This window comes from Columba livia, chromosome 4, assembly GCF_036013475.1.
Source record: "Columba livia isolate bColLiv1 breed racing homer chromosome 4, bColLiv1.pat.W.v2, whole genome shotgun sequence".
NCBI classification, from domain to species: Eukaryota; Metazoa; Chordata; class Aves; order Columbiformes; family Columbidae; genus Columba; species Columba livia.
Genome location: NC_088605.1, coordinates 24,028,283 through 24,047,631, shown reverse-complemented (window position 1 = coordinate 24,047,631; position 19,349 = coordinate 24,028,283). Strand labels below are relative to the sequence as shown.

The window sequence follows — 19,349 nt, the reverse complement described above, 5'->3', positions numbered from 1 at the left end:
TGCATTTCAGAAATCAGGATATCACTTATAATATTTAATTAAAACAAGTTTTGATTGAAATACATTTGCAGTCAACATTTAGTTCATAAAGCTTTCAGTTCAACTGATTGGGTTTTTTTGGTCCTTTAAGGGCAGAGATATTTTCCTTCCAAAATAAGACACTAGATCCAAGAGTACCCAGAGTAACTCTTAATAAAGGCAGAAGTCTTTTTAGTCTGAGCTTTCAGCTGTTTGGTCCTAAAAATCTTTACTTCTTAAATAATGAACTTCTAATGCTGCAAAAAAGACAATTAAGGTAATAATTTTGCTACTTTACTCAGTCTTTCGTTGAAGATTGTTTTTTTCTGGTTGAAAGAAGTGTTTTTCAAGAGCGTTGACCAATTCATCTAGTTCCTTCTTCAGCCGCTCAACATCACTGAGAAACAAAATCCACACAAATACAGAAAACTGTCACAGTGGAGAAGCTAAAAAGCAATTGTTAAGTCTGTTGCATTGTTTTAGGCAAACATTTTCTATTAATGCTAAAAGTATATACACTTGCTTTCTCATGGTAATGCACTGATATTCACTTCCAAGTGATGTTTATTGAAGGCACTTAAGATTATGGGAAAACATAAACCCACAATATAATCTAAAATAGAACAGCCAGTTTGAGTTCAGAAGATCTTCTGTTACTAGATGTATGTGATTAGAAATGCAACTTTTATATTTGTAATAGTATTTTCAGGTGAATTTTCATCTGTGAGAAAGCATTTTCATTATTAAAGTTAATACGTGCTTATCTTTAAGACTAAGGCTATCAGTCAAGGATATAATTACTAGACATAAAAGGGTTTAAAACAGATTAGAACACTTTAAATATAGCGTGTGTATATATATATAGTTTAGTTTTTGTAGTTTTTATAGTTTTATATATATATAGTTTAAATTTAAAGCAACTATGTGCATAAAAAGAGAGTGAATGTATCTACTATCATTTAAGGCAGAATGTTTTTCTTGATATTGTTTTTACTGAATGTGAAACCAAGCTCAAAGGAATTTCAGTGACAAGAATGCACCAACAAATTTTGCAGAATTGAAGCTTTATGCAAATACATTTGCTAAAATAACGACTGCAGTAATATTATTTGATCATGAAGAGCCCCTTCCACAGCAAAACAACATCAAAAAGCCACACAGTCTCTGTTACACAGCATTTACTGCTCTAAGTGACAATACCTGTTTCCAGGAGGTGCACAAAGTTCAGAATAGTATTTGATCTTTGGTTCCGTCCCGCTGGTTCTCATTGTGGCCACTCCTCCGTTAGCAAAGGTGAACGTTATCATTTGGCTACTTTTACTAGTGGGAAGTATCTAGAAATAGTAAGAATAGATTTTAGAGGCTTGGCAAGTGACTATATATAATTAATTCAAGACAAAACTCATGACTTGATGTCACATAATCTAACTGAAGGATCAGTTAAAATTAAGCTTTGTTGTTTCCTTCATCTTTGTGGTCTTGAGAGGACACTATGCAAATGACAGCCTTACCCTCCACCTATAATCTGGTAGCAGTATGTTACTGCTAGGTAGCTCCTTTCAAGCCTAGTCAACATTTTTACTGCAAATAGAAATTGTTCTGTGATGTCATTTCTCAGGAGGAAAAGAAAGATGGATTGTGGAAAACCTAAGCCACATCTCAGCAGACAGTTTAACTTACGCTTAGAGCAAGATAATGCTACATTGCTGTAGCAAGACAGCAATATCCTCCTACCTCCCTTTACAGACTGTCATCTTAGATAGAAAAAACACCACAAAAATCAATCAAAAAAAACCCCAACCCTTCCCCACCCCTCCCCTTCATTTCCTCCCACCATGGCAAAACAATAATCCCCAGTCTAACTTATTTTAAGACTCAGGATGTAACATAATCTTTCAGTGTTTCTCCACTGAAGTTTTTATATACATGAATATACATACTCATATGATTTACATGTAATTTCAAAAAGATACTCACAGCCTTTTGATCTGGCTGGCTGCTGTCATAGCCAGTAGTTAGATCCCTTATTCCAGAAACTTTAAATCTACCGCAAGATTTTGGGTATGTGTTTTTTCCATCAAAATTCCTAAGGTTGTCAAAAAGCTGTTGAATAACTTTAGGATCATGGCAGATGAAATATGAAGCTTTGGTAATATGGAAGCCATATCTGTGAAGACACAATATTAATGAATTGAAGAAGCGATGTGCTTCTTAGAGTTGTACACCATACACATTAAACAACCTTCTATAAAGCAAGAATCTATACTCATGGTCACCCAACCGCAGTATCAGGTCACCCCCTTACTATTTTAAAAAGGCCTCAACAGCTCAATTGTCCATATTTTACATACTTTAAAGAAACTTCTGTGCAAACACCTTTTCCCTGTAATGATTAAAAATTATAATGTTTACTGCTAAACCAGAAGGAAAAAAAAGACGTCAATATTGCCCTGAAGAGAGCTAACCGCCATAGGAAGAGAACAGACTACATCAAAACAGCTTCTTCAACTGGATTCCAGCTGACCTTTTCTGAGCAAAACAAATTCCAGACTGTTTTTTTTCAATCACACTTCAGAAGCTGCTCTCCCATTGAAGTGTTTCTACTGAACCAAACTCTTCTGAACATTGTCTCATTGTCTCTTTACCATATCTGTTTGCTGCTAGGTAATACGATGCACAATCTGCAAAGACAAATCACCTGCTAACACTGACTTTTCAAAACAGCATATTGTTGAAAAGCATACAAGCCTGGACTGGTTGTTTAAGTGAGCTCTTACTAGTGATCAACACTTGATGAGTATCCTTGATGCCAGGGAACATCTCAAGGGCATAATCTTTCATTAGTAGTAGGATGTTCATGCTTGAAACCTGAAAGGTTCCTTAAATAGTGTCACGTTTATACCAAAATGGACAACTTGAAGGTCAATAGTTGTTGAATCAGTCTTGAGCATGGGACTTTATAAAACCTATCCTATGTTTGAAAGAAGTGATGAGCCTGCTAAAACTGTGTTGTTTCCTCATCTGCATTTAGTTCTTTGGGAACAGATCCCCTTCTATTACCTCCAAAATACATAGTTTCTTCTGCTTCAACCGCAACTCACAAGACAAATCTGACAAAGACCAAAATAGTAAGGACTAGAAAACTGCAACTCTATACTAGCCACAAGCAAACAAAAAGCAAACACACAAAACAAACCCCCAAAACAACAATAATTGCCACCTGCAGTTCTAGTTATCAAGCATCTATTTAATAATAAGATTTGTATCCTTCGCTGTATCTGTAGCTTTTCCACAGTGACTATGTGCACTGACATGTTACTTTGAGGTGCACCTACAGACTGCTTTTACACTAACTAAGCTCTGACTTTTAGAGTCCTTTTCAGTAGCTATGTACACAGCAGCACTGTGGCACAGCTAAGTTCCACTCGCTTATTCTGTTTCTGATGGCAACCTAAAGCAGAAGTTTACTAAATGAGTATTTTAAAAAGTGTGAGCCAGAGGAGGATAGTTCTTTGAATATACACTTCCAGCTACTAGTAATTAGGAAAATTCTCAGGTCTGACACTATACTTGCAGCTCTAGGCATGAATTCCTCTTCTATATTACTGTTTCTTGAATGCAGCTAAACTTCTGCCATATACAATAGCAAATAAATCGTGGGATTTATCAATACAGTGTGTTAGCAAGTGTTTGCCACTTGCTTCCTTCTTAAACAGTGGATGACACCAGCATGGCTAGTGCTGCAGACAAATGAAAGCTCTGAGGACTGGTAAAACAAGCAGCACCAAGACTGGAGTTTTCCATGAGACTCTTCACAGGTTCCATCACTTCCTTCTTAGTGTCTATGACACATGAAGAGGTGGAAAGTATCAGCCAGCCTGTGCTGCTCCCTACTTTAAAACAAACAACTCAAAACCCCCACAAAGAACACTCCCTGCTCCTTGAAGTCCAGTAGCCGTCTTTGCTATTGATTTCTGTGGGTCTTTGAACACATTAAACAAGAACAAAAGGAAAGTAGTGCCTCATATTAAAAGCTCTCAGAGGGATACCCAGCTGTATGTAGCCAATAGTTATGACCAGTCACAGCACTTCTGCATAATCAGCTCCAATCTCAGTATTCTGGAACAGAAGGAATAATCAACAACCAACACACACTATCCATCAAAAAAAAAGACAAAATGTTATAATAAAATGCCCAATTTTAGAGCCAACTCGAATTAATTTAATTGCAAGTAGCTCTGCAACCAGGACAGGAGCAAGCTGGCTTCTATGAGTCGCATAAATATGCCAGAGCTACTTCGACCCATTTTGCCATCAACATTTTTATGTGTCTGGCACACGCAAGCAGCAAAAGGCGCTATGATCTCTACAACCCAGCAAAACTGCTGGCCAAAAATCAGGCCAATCTTCTGTAAAAGGACCCAAGAACAGAACTTCTCAAAAGGAGGGAAGCCTTTCAGACAACCAAACAGAAATACCTCAAAAATCTCATTAATTAATAGGGAATTAGTAAGGTAACGTTGTTTTTAAAACACCCTAAAACAACACAAAACCAAGTAATAAATGTATCCACGCCCATGGGGCAGGAGCACTTTCTAGAAGGTTACTATTAACACACAATTGTAGTGTTAGTACAATAACACAGGTTTTATTTCTTCATATACTATCGGTTGCTGTTGAGTCCCTATATGTAGAAGGGAGAAAATCTGAAAATTAAACAATTATAACCAAACTCACTCATCATAGACAGCTTTCAGCTGCTGAGACAACGACAAATTCCTGGTTGCCAAAAAGCTTGCCATCTCTGCAGTTATAACAGCAGCGCTGACACCATCTTTGTCCAGAACAGCAGGACAGCACATATACCCTAAACAAATAAAAATATATCAGATATGTATCATTTTCTGAGTAAATAAGATACAATGGGGGAGGGAGGGGGAGGAGTTGATTGAACCAACATCTTTTAAAGGAGAAATGCACATAACTATAGTACAGATATTTTAGAGTTAAACCAAATGTGGAAAAAAAAAAAATCTTCTAATCAGTGTTAATTTTGATACGCAAGTTATTTAATGGAATTTCAAGACAGAGACATATTTGTACCATATCAGTGCCAGCTGCTCCTGAGTACTTTGGGAGCTCTCATGAAACAGAAATGCCACACTGCAGGAACAATGCAAGTACAGCACTTTGTCTCAAATGTGATTACCCTTACATGGGAGCATATGGTAACTGATAATTATCTGTGAAATTAGTCACATTTTCTCTGATTTTTCAAGTACTGAGATACTCAAGAAATAGCATTATAGCTTTTCAACTTCCTTCTCAGAAATTCATAGCTTTCTAGTTTAAAAGTATAATTTGGGCAAGTTTTTACTTTATTTTGTTCACATTCAAAACTTCAAAATTAGTTTAAAACTGCCAGGTAAACATACTCAACTTGAAGTCAGAATAATGCGAGGGGGAGAGGTTTAGCAGCTTGGGCAGAATTTGCATCCAAGTCTACACAGCCATGCTACTCACATCATCACACTCTGCGCTAAGCAGAGATACAAAGGATTAAAACCAGTAATACCAATCAGACAAATGTATGATTATCAATTACTCACTGGAAACACACCTATTGTGTTGAGGACACCTTTACGTTGCCATTTTATGCTGTAGTCCTACTTTCACTATTTTACAAGATACCAGAACATAATATTGTGTTTCTTACCTATAGCCTCCTCAAATGCAAAAAGAACAGCTTTTCCCTGGTCCATCAGCTGTTTGGCACGGTTGCCCATCCACTTGAAACCTGTCAGTGTTTCCTACAGCAGTCAGGAGAAAAAAAAAAGACAATTAAAAGCAATGCTTCAAAGAGATAGAACACTGCCTAGGAAAGCAAATAAAAGAATATGGAATAATGTGTCACATGTTGCTTACCTCAAAGTGAAAACCTTCCTTTAGTGCAATTGCTCTCAAGATTTTGGAAGAAACAGTACTGGATAACATGTAGACATCTTTAATGGCACAAGTATCCCTATTGTTATTTTTCCAGCAAGTGAAAATCCACCAGCCTAAAAGAGCTCCCAGCTCATTTCCAGAAAACACTTTCCATTCACCACTGGAGGGGAACAAAAAAATCATAGGAAGGATGTGAATTCAAACGATAGTACTGGAAGAAAAAAAAAATTATTGGTTCTTTCCTACATGAATACTAACAAATAAACCACTGCATCTGAATGCCAAGCAGCAGTAACAAGGTAACGTGTTCCTTATGAACAAACAAATAATTCCTCCCCGAGAAATTTCTGAAGTGGTTACTTTCCTTGTCTATCACACTCACCAGCTTTTGAGTTTACCCAAAGATGAAAGTGATATTTCCAACATATTTTAAGTACAACAAAAATATTCAGCAGACATTATAAAAATCATCGATTAAGACAAGCACAGAGACACAAAAATACAATTCTCAAGGGATCAGTATTTTTAGTGGACTTAGTGACAAATACTTTTTATTTAATCACAAATACATCAACTGGTCATTGAGAAGACTGGAAAAAATCTCAAATGGGTAAAAAAATATTAACATTGATGTATTGCAAGGACAAGAAAAACTGAAGGAACAAGAGAAAGATGGAAGTCAAAATTGCCCAAAAATTCACAGTCACAAAAGGGGACAAAGACACTGCCAAACTGACAAAAATCAAGACCTACAGAAACAGTACCTGTTGGGAAAGAGCAGCAGACTCAGCTCCTGCATTTATTGATGCCAACAGGCATCAAAGCAACGCACAGCGACAACTTAGCGTAAGAGCCCTGAGAGAGAACGTTCTAGCAGGAGGTTCTGTCAAAGAAGAAGTACAGATACTGTAGAAGCCTATATTAATATTTGATTAGTGTATGAACAGCTACGGCAGAGGACAGTCTGAGAGGACACAGGACTGAAAGTTAGGAGACAACTGACTGGCTCAACAATTAGTGAAGAGGTAGCAGAACGAGAGCTTCATGCTCTCGGTGGCGATAAACACACTAAACTAACATCCCCTCTTCCAGTCTCTGATAGCTATCAGTTTTTAGACCTTAAAAAAAAGACCAGCAATTTTGCATTCTTGCTTTAACCCATCACAGCTAGCACAAACTGAAGCTTTTTATGCTCTTTCTTTGATGCCAAATTGCTAACTGAGGCTGGCACAGGCTATAAACAATAAAATAGGGATATTCCAGCTAATACTGCAGAGATACAGCAGAGAGTGCCAATCTACCCGTTCTTCTTCTATAGACAGAAAAGCCTCCTTAGCTCATGCCGTGAGGCTAATGAATTTAAAAAAGCCCCTGAGCCCTGAAGAAAACACTGGAACCTCTGAAGCTGCTGCAAGACCAAAAGAGATTCGCTCTGGAGAACGAAATGGATATGTGCCCTGGCTCCTTTTCCTGGCTTTTTGGTATCTGTGTAACTGATACAGGTTCAAATATTTGCACCATCCACAATCACTGAGGACATCTAGCAGGTGCCCATCTCATCCCTCAGGTACCAAGGACTGTTGCTGTGATTTTATGCCCCTCTTCTGGCTCTTATGCATAGGGAATTCATTTACATTTTTGCTGTTCTTGGCCCAGCAGCAGATTTTCGTTCTTCAAGGTTTTCAGCTCAGAGAGGTGCAGTTCACTGTTGTTAAAGATTTATGGTTTCTAACTGCTTAGATTAGTTTCTGCTTTATCAGGGTACGTAAAAGAGAAATATCACTATTTGTAGGTATGACACCAAGTAGTACTTGAGCTTATTTTCAATTTTCAAATCAAATATGACCACAAAACAGAAATGCAAACAATTGTAGAAGTACAGGATATCAGGGGGCATGAACTAAAGGGATGGCAATATCAGGCCAGAACTACAGGTTACACATTCCACACATATGAAAAATTTATGAGGAGCCCCTGTTTAAGCAAGTTTACCTTTGATAATTCCATTCCTTGACAGGATGTACATAGATAAATAATGCATGTATAGCTAGCTGGTCCTTAAAGGAGGGAGTACAAATGACTATACTGAGAAGAACCACAAAAAAGCTTAAGGTGAAATGCAGGTGTGTAACATTATGCATAGAAATTGGGAACTGAGCAAGAGAGGCTCAAATTATCTAATGATAAGTAAAATGTCTGGTCTAACAGTACTTGAAAAAGAAGGAACTCATATTAAAGACCAGGGATGTTCCCTGAGATTATCAGGGAACTCTAAAGGTTCTCTTGAATATTCAAGTTATTCTTTAATAAACATAAAAATATTTATAAGTGTTCTGTGAAAAATTTCTAACTGAAATCCCACCTTTCAAAAGGTGTAGCACAAACACAGCAATTCATACGCTTCTGTGCATGCCTCAAGTGCAGCAAGTTTAAGTATTTATTCAGGCTTCTACACAGTGTCTAATGTTAATTATGTTCATTTACTGCCCCCACTGTGGCCCGCTTCATGCAGTCCTCTCGCATTTCTATGTGTTTTCAGTCCAAAACCGACTACTGTGACTAGCCTATCTTCCTCTGCAACACAGGTAGCAAAAATCCCCCAAACGAGCCTAGCCTAAAGGCTAGTAAAAATGTAAATTGTTTGCATTTCTTTATTACCATACCTCTCTTGTTTCTCTGCCACCGCAAGTCGATCAGCATCAGGGTCATTTGCTAAAATGATTTTTGCCCCATCTTTTTCAGCCAAGGCAAAAGACAATGTCTGGAAAAGTGGTAAGTGAGGTGAGTGTTAATAATCCCAAATTGTGTTCTCACTTTCTGTATAGTTTTAAAATTATTTTCCCCATTTATTTAATCTCAAAAACCCAAAATCATGATGTGTCTCTTCAAAAAATAAAGGTCGAGCCCAGCAGCAGTAGAGCATGGTCAGGATATTTAGCTTCGCCTACATTATTCCACTTCTGCAGCCTGAGTCAAACACTACTTGGATTCAACAGGATCCTTCGACAACAAAGTGTAGAAGAAATACTTGTAGCAGAAATTCTAAACACCTGTCAGGACTTCCCCTGTCCCCAGCCAGTGTTGTATCAGAACAATTTAATCCTTGTATTTCAGATTTAAATTGTAGAAAATTTCCAAAACCAGGTGTGAAGATATTTATTATTTTATTTTTAAAAGGAACTGTATCACTTTGTTCTATGTGCAGATGCTGCCCATTCTGTTAGAGCACAGAACAAAGCACTTTAAAGTTATAACTAATTATAACCCAACTGCTTCAAAAAGAATTATAAATTTCAATGAAAGGATAGCAGCTGATTCTTCACTAAATGTAAGGCTATGAAAACAGAATCAAAATAGACCCTCAAGCAATATTTATCTCCACGACTAGAGGTGGAAAAGAAACACTGTCTGAAAGATATTGCAACTATTCAAAATAAAATAAAATAAAAATCTATTTACCAGAACACCTTTGCCCTCTTCAGGATTTGGATACTTCACTGTGGGAAACTCTGGATCAGGATCCTTCTGCTCCGGAACAGCAAAAGGAGGGCTCAGGTCAAATGCCTTGAAGGCCAACTGCACAAACTTATGACCTACACCATGCACAGAAGTATGAACAAATTTCAAGTTTGTTTCCTTGTTTATATTCCTGAAATAAAACAGATTAACAGTGAACTTGGATATGGAAGAATATTCTGCATAAAACTATGTTCGAAAACAGACATGACTCAGTATTCTATATCACTGTTAAAACTATAAATTAAAGTAGGTCAAATTTTAAAGGTAATAGCTTGAATATTGGCTTTAGCCTCATTTTTCAGCAATATGAGTCGCTCTTGATATCTAATGTCCCAGTATGTGCAAATCACTGGAATAAGAAAGATAGTATACATTGCACCCCAAGGGAGGCGAGCGGAAAACAAACCCAACTGACTAACAAGACTCTTCATCCCCAACTCTGGCGTTTAAACCAGCTCCACAAGCTGTGAACACAGTGAACCGACAGCAGCACGCCTCATTTCAGCACACTCATTTTCATGAAGTACATTTACAGAAAAGTGTAAAACAAACCCAAAGGTATGCAAACTCCTAAGGAGACATTTAACTCCTCTTCTGAAAAATGGCATAATTAGCCACATAGCCCCAACCTTCTTGTAATTCTGACTTAGTTTTTAGCAAGAGTAAGAACGTGGTTACTGGTGGTTAAAATTTTGATGTAAATAAGCAGATCTAACAGGTTGCTGTTCATCTAATTCATAAACCAATTCTTCTCGTTAATCACAAACAGAAATATCCACTTGATTTTGTTGAGTGAAGTTTTTACTGAGCAAGTGACAGGAAACAGGCTCACGCAACTCACCCAAGCCCACCAGGAGCCCACGCCAGGCTGGGATGACAGAGCAAGACATCCCTCTCCTAGAACTGGCTTAGCAGCCTGGTTCACCTTCTCTCCTAGAAGCTCATTTGAAGGCTGCCTGGTGTCAGCTCACCCCCAGCTGCACAAGATGGTCCCAGTCTTGCTATGGTTTTTGGCTGACGCGTGGTCATGCGAATGCAGGGAGATGACATAATCAGAAACTAATCGCTCACTTTGCTGGGTTAGACTCCTGCCAGAGCAGCTTTATCAACCGGCTTACTACCTCAGCACACAGCTGGCAGTGCTGCCACCAAGGACGTCAAGAAGGCACAGACAGAACTGGATTACGGCCACTCTGACTTCCATCAACATAATCTGCCCTACTGATGTGCTATATGGAAAAATCACATATTCTGAACAAAGTTAACACCAGTTACCTGTGAAAGCACTGTTTCTGTATGTCTTTGAAATACTCCTTATTGATTGTGGCATAAGGATCATGAAGTAGCAGGCTGCTGTCAATCAGCTTGTCATCCCAAGCCTGAGGCCACGGCTCTTGGTTCTCCTCAATAGCCTGAGAAATTCCTTTGTCATGCGGGGAAATGATCTGAGCACCATTTTCCCAGTAAACCTAAATAATAAATAGGGTGAGTATTTAGTCATTAATATTGCAGGATAGCTTCCTTATTTTTTTTGTTGGCTAAGGTGCATTACATTTTTAGAGTATTAGAGCAAATTAGGCTTAAGTATACCCAGAGTATTCCCCTGTTCATGTTCTCAGTGTTTCCTCTCACAGCCCATTTTTATTCTCTAAAAACCTAGTTTGATTTTTATCAGAAGATATCAAAATTCAGAATGAAACACAAAACAACACCCAGCTCATTTACTGAGAAGATTCAAGTATCAGCCTGTCTGCCAGCCTTGGGATTGATAACTTGCCCATGCATATATTGTCTTCCAGATTTTTATATATTATCCTTGCATATAGAAGAATTCTTAAGACGAAAAAAAGTGTGCAAAAGTGAAACACATTTACCACAAAAAAGTAAAGAGAACGGCACAAAAACTTTGTAGCTGCCTCCAGCAGCAGTGTTGCCACAACAGCAAGCACAAATTCAACTAAGTTGCAAGATGTTCATTACTTGTAGTCTTGTCCTTTTTGTTGATTGTTACACAGCCAGAAAGAGCTCTACTCGTTATGTTTCACATACAGTTGTTTGCACACTTCCTCTTACTGACGGTTTACAGACCACAAGTGTAAGGAAAGATACCTAACAGCATCTTGGCCATGTATTAATACACATGTAGCCCAAATAACAAAACACCAAAAAAAGTCCATTCAAAAAAATAATTGATAAAACATCCAAACAAGCTATTGAAATCAATACGTGAAATGTTTAAAAAAAGCAATTTTAAACAGACATGAGGTACTGCAGTGGGACAGCAACAAATCATCCCTGCTAATGCCTTGTTTTTCTATAAAGAAGACAAAAAAGATCTCCCCACTTCCATTTTTGTATTTTGGCAACAGTCTGTATATGACTAGTCCAGCTATGGGATGACTGGCAGACAGGCAGCTCAGCCATGTTTTTTGCAGTGGAAAGCAGATTTCTGTCATAGAAAAATTCACACTAATTACCATGTCACTTAGCAGAAATAAAATATACTACAATAAATTAATGGAATTTATTCAAAATGTTTTGTGCAAGGAACTCATTAGGTTTCACATATTCCAAAGTATGCAATGGTATTGCTTATCTTCCCACTTTTTAGAGATAAGATTTTAATTATGCTATTAGTATAACATGCTACTAGCTTTAAATACACACATCTAAAAGAGATCAAACTATCAATTAACTCGGTCTATAACATGAGAGGAACTATACACAATAGCACTAGTGTCCCTACACGGACAGAAATGTTTGAAAAAAGCCAGAAAATAGGCCATATAGGCATACCTTGTAACCGTTATCTTGTTTCGGATTATGGGAAGCTGTAACCATAATTCCAGCACAAAGCTTCAGGTGTGTGACTGTGTATGGCTGTAACAAGAGAAAGTTAGCTGAAGTGGAATGTGCATAATTCTATGTGTTATTTATTCTGATGCATATGCAATACTTCCATACTTTTGAATGGAACAAAAGCCAGGATGTGATTCCTTCAGACTGGGTCTAAAGCAGATTCTAAATAGTACTTGCTCCACTTGACCCCCTTGTTTTTTCTTGCGACTTTTCCCATTTATAGATTCTTAGCATTGCTTCAGATGCTTTGTGCACCTCTATAGTATTTTTATAGAAGGAAACCGAATGCACATGTTGCCTGCTGTAGAATGACATGAGATACCGAGGCCACGAAGGGTGCAAAGTTTGTTGGGGTAATGACAGAAGTCTGCATGGAGTAGCGAATTACCGCTGGAGCAGCCTCATCCCTACTGGCTTTGGAGAGCAGCCCATGGAGCAACCACTCCACCGTGGTTCAGAAGAGAATTGTTTTGGAGAGAGCTCTTACAAATTAGTCCAAAACAGATGGAGTGAATTAAAAATAAAGCATTATTTGTGACCACAGGTCCAGTTCAAGTTTACTCCCGGCTCTTTATTTAATAGCAAATGCGATTAACCGCTGTTCCAGCAAGACTGCTTTAGGCTGCACTATGAACAATTTGACTCTAAATCTACCAAAATGTGTATCAGTACAAAATGCTACATGCAACATCTTCATCCCGTTATGTTCTGTTTCCAGCACTCACTGGAGTAACCGGCACTGGGAGAAACTGTTGCTTTTAGTGCAAAGGTAGGGATTTTCTTTATTGCTCTAGAGCACTGACACCTAGTGATCTGATGGTGAAAATGCTGACACGTTCAACAGCCCTCCTGGTGTAACATCGCTGTACTCCAACAACCTACTATTTAAAAAGGCTACTTTGGATTCAATACCCTGAAAAGAAAGAAAAAAAGAAAAAGACACCCAACCAACAATCACAAACCTAAATGTGTGTGCATGTTTCAGACTTCAGACCCCATGGCAATCTAGAAACAATGAGATGCCATCCACAAGAAATCTGCCTGAAAGCAGAAACACACCCCACCATCACTGATACTCTGCTCAGCTTCTTCCTTCTCTTGCTGTGGATGTTCTACACTAAATACAGCTAAATAAGCACAAGACTAACTGCAGGTAGAGATTAAAATCTTAAAAGTGGTTTGTCTAATTTTCCTTCATGTATTATATTTCTTATATCTGACAGAATTTGTGTGTCTATAAAAGGATATAATAGAGAAACCTACCACAAAAGGAGTTGGTGTTATATCAGAGAACAGATAAACTGGAATTCCCTGACTGATGAAGGTATTAGCAGCAAGTCTTGCAAACCTAAATAACAAGAAAAGATGCCAAGGAAATGTATTACTTTTCTCACAACTAAGATACTAGTATTCACAGCTTTTTTTCCCCTCCTCACTCCAATTAAAACAAACGAAACCACACAAACATAAATAAAACCCAAATTATCATACAGATCCAATTTAAAGGCATTCATAACTCCAAGGACTACTTTGTCATTAACAAAATATAAAAATACTATAAATCCCTCACCTTAATTCACTCTACAGAAAGATAAAATACTTTTGAAGCAGATATAAAGCCATAATGGATCACACAAGACAGCTACAAAATAATTAAAACCTAAGAAGTACCTTTTGCTACTACCTCCACTTGAAAGATGGGCACGAGCATCGAACCCAATCACGACTCCTCTCTTTTTCAGGTCACTGAAATTCTTCTCAAGGTACCTGCAAAATCCCTGAAGACAACAACTAATCAACTTCATTAATCCAATTTTAGTATTTAATTTATCACTGCATTAAGATGATTGCTAAGATGTTGACATCTTACAAAGGTGAACACACATACCATCTCACTGAACTGGAATTGGGATTCAGTTTGTCCGGGACCGATAAACACCAAGAAGTATCAGAAACCTTCAAATCAACATAGTGAAGCTGGACAGCATTTAAATACTTTCCCCAAAATCAGAAACAACTTCAGAAAGAAACAGTTAACATGATTAGTCTGAATTGCAGATGGAGAAGTGATTCAGCTGTGTTAGGTCTCAGATGAGGAAGACAACAACTGGCCAATACTTCATTTTTTTAATTGAGTCTCACCCTTAATAATGACTTCTGTTTAGGACATGATATGCCACCACTCCAAGCTCCAGTAATTTAAGGTCCTGGGGGTTTTAAGCTCACCCCAAGCAGATCTTTAAGACCAGTACGCACATACATAGCTTCACTGCATTTACATAAATCTACGTCCAGCATACACGAAGCTTAACCAAATGCTGGCTACCTTTGGGTTTTTTTTGTAGTTGTTACATCAGGACTAAGTGATCCACTTGAGTTTAACTGTAGCTGTGTATAAATTCAGTTGTAAATCAAATATGAAAAAGAACCTATTTTAATGGCTTAATACCTTCTTTCCACTTGTTTTCGGAGATCAGCACTCAGCTAATAATTACCATTTAAATGATTTTTGAAAACTGGAGGAACAGTAAAAACCTTTTATTTCCATAGACTACCTGTTTGCTTGTCATAAATGAGGCTCTTCCGTTCCCATACACAACCAGTTAAGTGAGATAAAGTGCTGAACATGGTACCTGGGTTGTCTGGATAATGGTCAAGTCATTCATGTGGGAAATCCCTGCGCCCATGGCCGCGCGGAGCCCCGCTGTGCCAAACTCCATCCGTGAGCCAAAGTACTTCTGCAGTTCTGCGGCATTTCCTTCAGCAACCAGTTGCTTCACTATTGCAGAAGTTTTTGGATTCTGTAGATACAAAGTTCAGATATTCTAGAAAAGGTTTTGTGTGTTTGTTTTGAATACCTTCAAGCTTCTTAACAGAACTGACTTTCCCACTCTCTGTACTGGCTTATTTCAGCATCAAAACATCACACACCACTTAAGAACACCAGAACTCCTGCTTCATTTTCCTAATTTTAAGCCAGTACAATCTCAAGTATTACTTATTTTAGATTTATCTCTGTAAGCGGACATGCTTCCTTGACAGCGCTGTATATATCACAGTTTGGAAAGTGGAAAGATTTCCAAGTTGTCTATTTTAGTATTTCTGCTTTTAAAAACAAAAACAAACAATAAAAGCACCTTTACAGTTTAGAGAAATTTTGTCCTCACAAGAACTAAGCTAAAGATATAAGAGAGTAAGCTAAGCTGATGATTAAGAAATATTTGTTACTTCCATAGCACTATAAGCAGAGTTAAAAAAAATTTAAAATCATAACCTTGTCCCAAGACTAGCTAACACCACAGGCAGCAGCAAAACTAAGCAGTCTGGTCAGAAGACGACAATTCGCAATGTATTTGCAGGTAATGTTTGTGAAAATAAGCACAACACTCAGGATGAAAGCTTAGCAACTACAGCTGAATTATTAAACGACATGACTGTGCAGCGTGGCGACGGAAAGGCCGTGTCAGACTGCTTGTGAACAGCGAGGAGTTTCCAAGTCTCACTGCTTTTCTTGGGATATTGTTTGTATCAGCCTTTCATTGTTATGAACTCTCTTTGTTTCCAAATCTGTAAAGTTTAGAAAACAGTAAAGTTTCCAAACAGTAAAGTCCTGTATGCCCCAACATCTCAATCTTAACAACACGGGATCTGTGCAGTTTAGTATTTGATTTCTGGAGCGGTGCTGACCCCCAGGACAGCTGCACACTCCAGCTGCCAGGCGACAGGGTTATGTGGAGAGGCAGCATCCTCCGCCACTTACTCACCGCATCATTACACACACTTCACGCTAGAGTACAAAGATCATAATTTCCAAACAGACACAAGTTTTCATTTCTACTCAAGCAAATGACCTCATAAAAGTCAAAGACTTTACTATTTCTGGGTTGACCTAGGTATGCTTACAGCAGGGGAAGGCATATCATCCTAGGCAAAAAAATATATATATTTCCAGAAAATGCTGCAGAACATGCACAGTAGCAGGCACAAGAGTGAGCCTGCATACACAAGAAACCCAGATATGGATGCCCTAATTGCTGACCCGTGTATTTGCTGCTGCAGCACAAACACCATAGTTTACATAAATATTCAAAAAGCTAAGGAGCCCTGGGTGCTAATGAGGAAACTATATAATGCAGAATAACCTAAATAAGAAAAAAAACAGTCAGGTTTCCTGAGTGCAATAAGTAATTAGTACCCCAGAATTACTGATGTCCAGTTTAATAATTACCAGTTTACCAAATAATGTTGTAACTGACACTTCCTTGCAGGATGCTCAACATAATTCTGTATTATTGTAATTATATTCTATAATTCCAAAAATAAATATAACTCTATCTTATTATAGAGTAATATAGGTCAGCATAGCTATTCTGAGTTCAGGCTGTTCAAAAGCAGAACTCTTTGCTGCAGTACCAGCCCTCTGTCCTGCAGGTAAAGCCCGAATGCCATGTTCTGCACTAGGCTTTGCACAGTGCCCCGTCACCTTTTTTTCCCCCTGCATGAGCTTTGTGCACAGGAATTGTCTCTTACCATCTCAGGCAGATGCTGCACATGTTTGTGTCAGTGTTGGACAGACTAGAACCTGTACTGCCAATACAGGAGGGCAGCCTGGCACTAGGATCATACTGCGGCTCTCACAACCAAGGAGATTTTTATTTGTTATCATTGTTAGAGGTATTTCCCAGCTTTCGTAGCTACTGTGTAACTACAGGGATCCTCCGGTTTTTCAGGTCTGGTTAAGTGATCGTACTTACGCAGGTGCCTGCCTGAGTCTCAGCGTTGCTGTCCATCGTTTGCTAGAGAAAACTTGATTGCGTGATTTAGTTGTTAGCGTTGTCCCCGCCTGCCATCCCCCTAAAAAGTTATGCTAAAAGCCAGGCCGAAGTCTGTTTAATATAGCAGGATTTTTCCACAATTACTGTTATGTTTGTTTATGGCTAGAGTCTCTTAATAATCTGCCTTTTTTTTTAACTGTACGGACAACTATTGCTATTTTTTTTCAATTTTAGGAATGCTATGATGCCACCGTGTGCAGCTAAGGGAAAAATACTAAACTTTTTTTAAGCAGAAGAAAAGGTCAAGGCCAAATCCTCACAGCATCTCTACTAAAGAAGGACCTAATTTTATCTGAAAAATGAAGTGCCTTTTTTTGTCTTCATTGTTGGTTGTCTCAGGTTATACCTTTTCTACTCTCAAATAAAACTGGATGAGAGTACGAGAATAGTGATTTCTGTGAATACAGTGACAGGTGATTTAACATGGAGTTTAATTTCCAGTAGCGCAATTTTCCTTAAACATCACCTGGTAACGCTTAAGTTATTTACTTTAACCTGGGCTACGGGAAGGCCCCAAAGAGGTTTAATCAGTGCAAGAGTCGCCATGAGGTTTCAGAGTACAGGGACAGCTACTGACTAAACAGGTTTTATTTTCCTCTTGTAAACTATTATTTTGTAAGAAATGTGCAGCTTATCATCAGTAAATATTAACCTATCTCTACACGTCAAAAAGGAACCTTTTCTTTTTAATATCATCAGAACAAATGGACAAGGGTTATATTGGATTATTCTGTTACCTAATACAAACATGCAAGATTTCCCCGAGAAATGAAAATACCTCATCCTTTTTGAGCAATCAGCAATGGGTCCTGCACACCGGTCAATTCTGACTGAGTCAAAGGCACAGTTGTTAACAAAGAGCCAACCTTTCAAAAGCAAAGATACTATAAGAGATGCTGCCTTAGACTTCCAGAGGGTTTCACAAAATAATCAGAATAACCAGTTGAAAATGAAATGATTACACAGATGACAGGCATATAACTAACTTCAGCCAAGGAAGTTATGGAGATAAGAGGCCTTTTAAAACCAGACTGTTTTCTCAAGATCAATTAAACTGGGAAAAAAGAACAGAGACACACAAAAGCTTATTGTCATTTGATGTGATACACTAGCATTTCTGAAAGAGGAGCTGGTTTGTCACTGCATTATCGTTAATAAAAACAGAGCTGGTACCTGGAGGTTTTTAACACAGCAATGTATTTTTGCCTTTAATAATTTAAGTCAACTGCCCCCACACCAGAAGTGGGTAGGAACAACACCGGCCGTTTTAAAACAGCAATTCGGTACAGCTGAGAGCCAGCTGCAGTGCCCACAGCGACCAGCCAGGCGGGTTTCTACCTTGCAGGGGGGCTGCGGCGGCAGGTGCGGGGGCAGCGGGCGCCGCAGGCCCAGCGGCGCCTCAGGGCGGCGGGATGGAGGGACAGCAGCGGGAAGGACCCACCAAGTGCCTTTACCGCGCCAAGGACTGACGCGATTTGGAAGTCAAGTCTCGCCCCACGCCCTCTTGACACTTCACAAGCTCGCGCCTCCACCGCCTCACCCACCAAGTCCCTGCGTGGCCCGGAGCCCCGTTCCGCCCCGCGTCCGCAGTCCCTCCGGGAAGGGCCCCGGCGGTCCTGCCGTCCCTCACCTTATCCCAGAGCAGCCACTGTTCGGCCGCACGGCGGAGCGCGGCGTCCCCGGCGGAGCTCCGTGCTGCCATCCCGCTGCCACCGCCCCGCTTCTTCCCTCTTCCGGAGCGGGGCCGCGCCGGGACGCGCAACCGCCGGGACGCGCAACCGCCGCCCCGCCCGCCTGCCCCGCAACGGCCCCGGCCGGGTCAGGGCCAGGGCCGGGGCCGACCCACCTCCGCCCCGCCCGCCCGCCCGCGCCGCGGCCGGGAAGCGTGGCCGGTTGTCTCGGGGACAGTGGGGTTTTTAATGGTTCTATCAGATGAGCTGGGGCTCTGCGTTTCAGCGGGGAGCTCAGTGCCCTCCCTCCCGAGCCCGGGGCGCGGCGAGCGGCTGCTCCCACGGCGGCAACGCCGGGCTCCCGGCAGGCCCCCCGGGCGAATGCGGACACACACCGAGCGGGGCGAGCCCGGAGGAATGCTGCTTAGATTTATTTTTAAAGTCAGTACAAATGAGGGATGACCTCTGAGGAACCCTAATCCATAAGCAACATACAGACATG

The 19,349-nt window shown here is 39.6% G+C and overlaps 1 protein-coding gene across 2 annotated transcripts; it reads right to left on the bottom strand.

The window, feature by feature from the left end:
- Positions 1–19,014, bottom strand: PGM2 (phosphoglucomutase 2). 2 transcript variants are annotated; one of them, XM_065060727.1, is made up of 14 exons: positions 18,808–19,014; positions 14,976–15,143; positions 14,014–14,120; positions 13,606–13,690; positions 12,280–12,363; positions 10,759–10,952; positions 9,424–9,613; positions 8,628–8,725; positions 5,944–6,124; positions 5,735–5,828; positions 4,756–4,885; positions 1,996–2,185; positions 1,219–1,352; positions 1–415 (listed from the first exon to the last, which is right to left on the bottom strand). In XM_065060727.1, the coding sequence occupies exons 1-14, from the start codon at positions 18,877–18,879 to the stop codon at positions 313–315; spliced, it is 1,830 nt and encodes a 609-aa protein (XP_064916799.1). In that variant the 5' UTR covers positions 18,880–19,014; the 3' UTR covers positions 1–312. The 2 variants fall into 2 exon arrangements, with proteins under 2 accessions (XP_064916799.1, XP_064916800.1); XM_065060728.1 differs by lacking the exon at positions 18,808–19,014 and adding an exon at positions 17,956–18,043.
- Between the last annotated feature and the right edge of the window lie 335 nt (positions 19,015–19,349).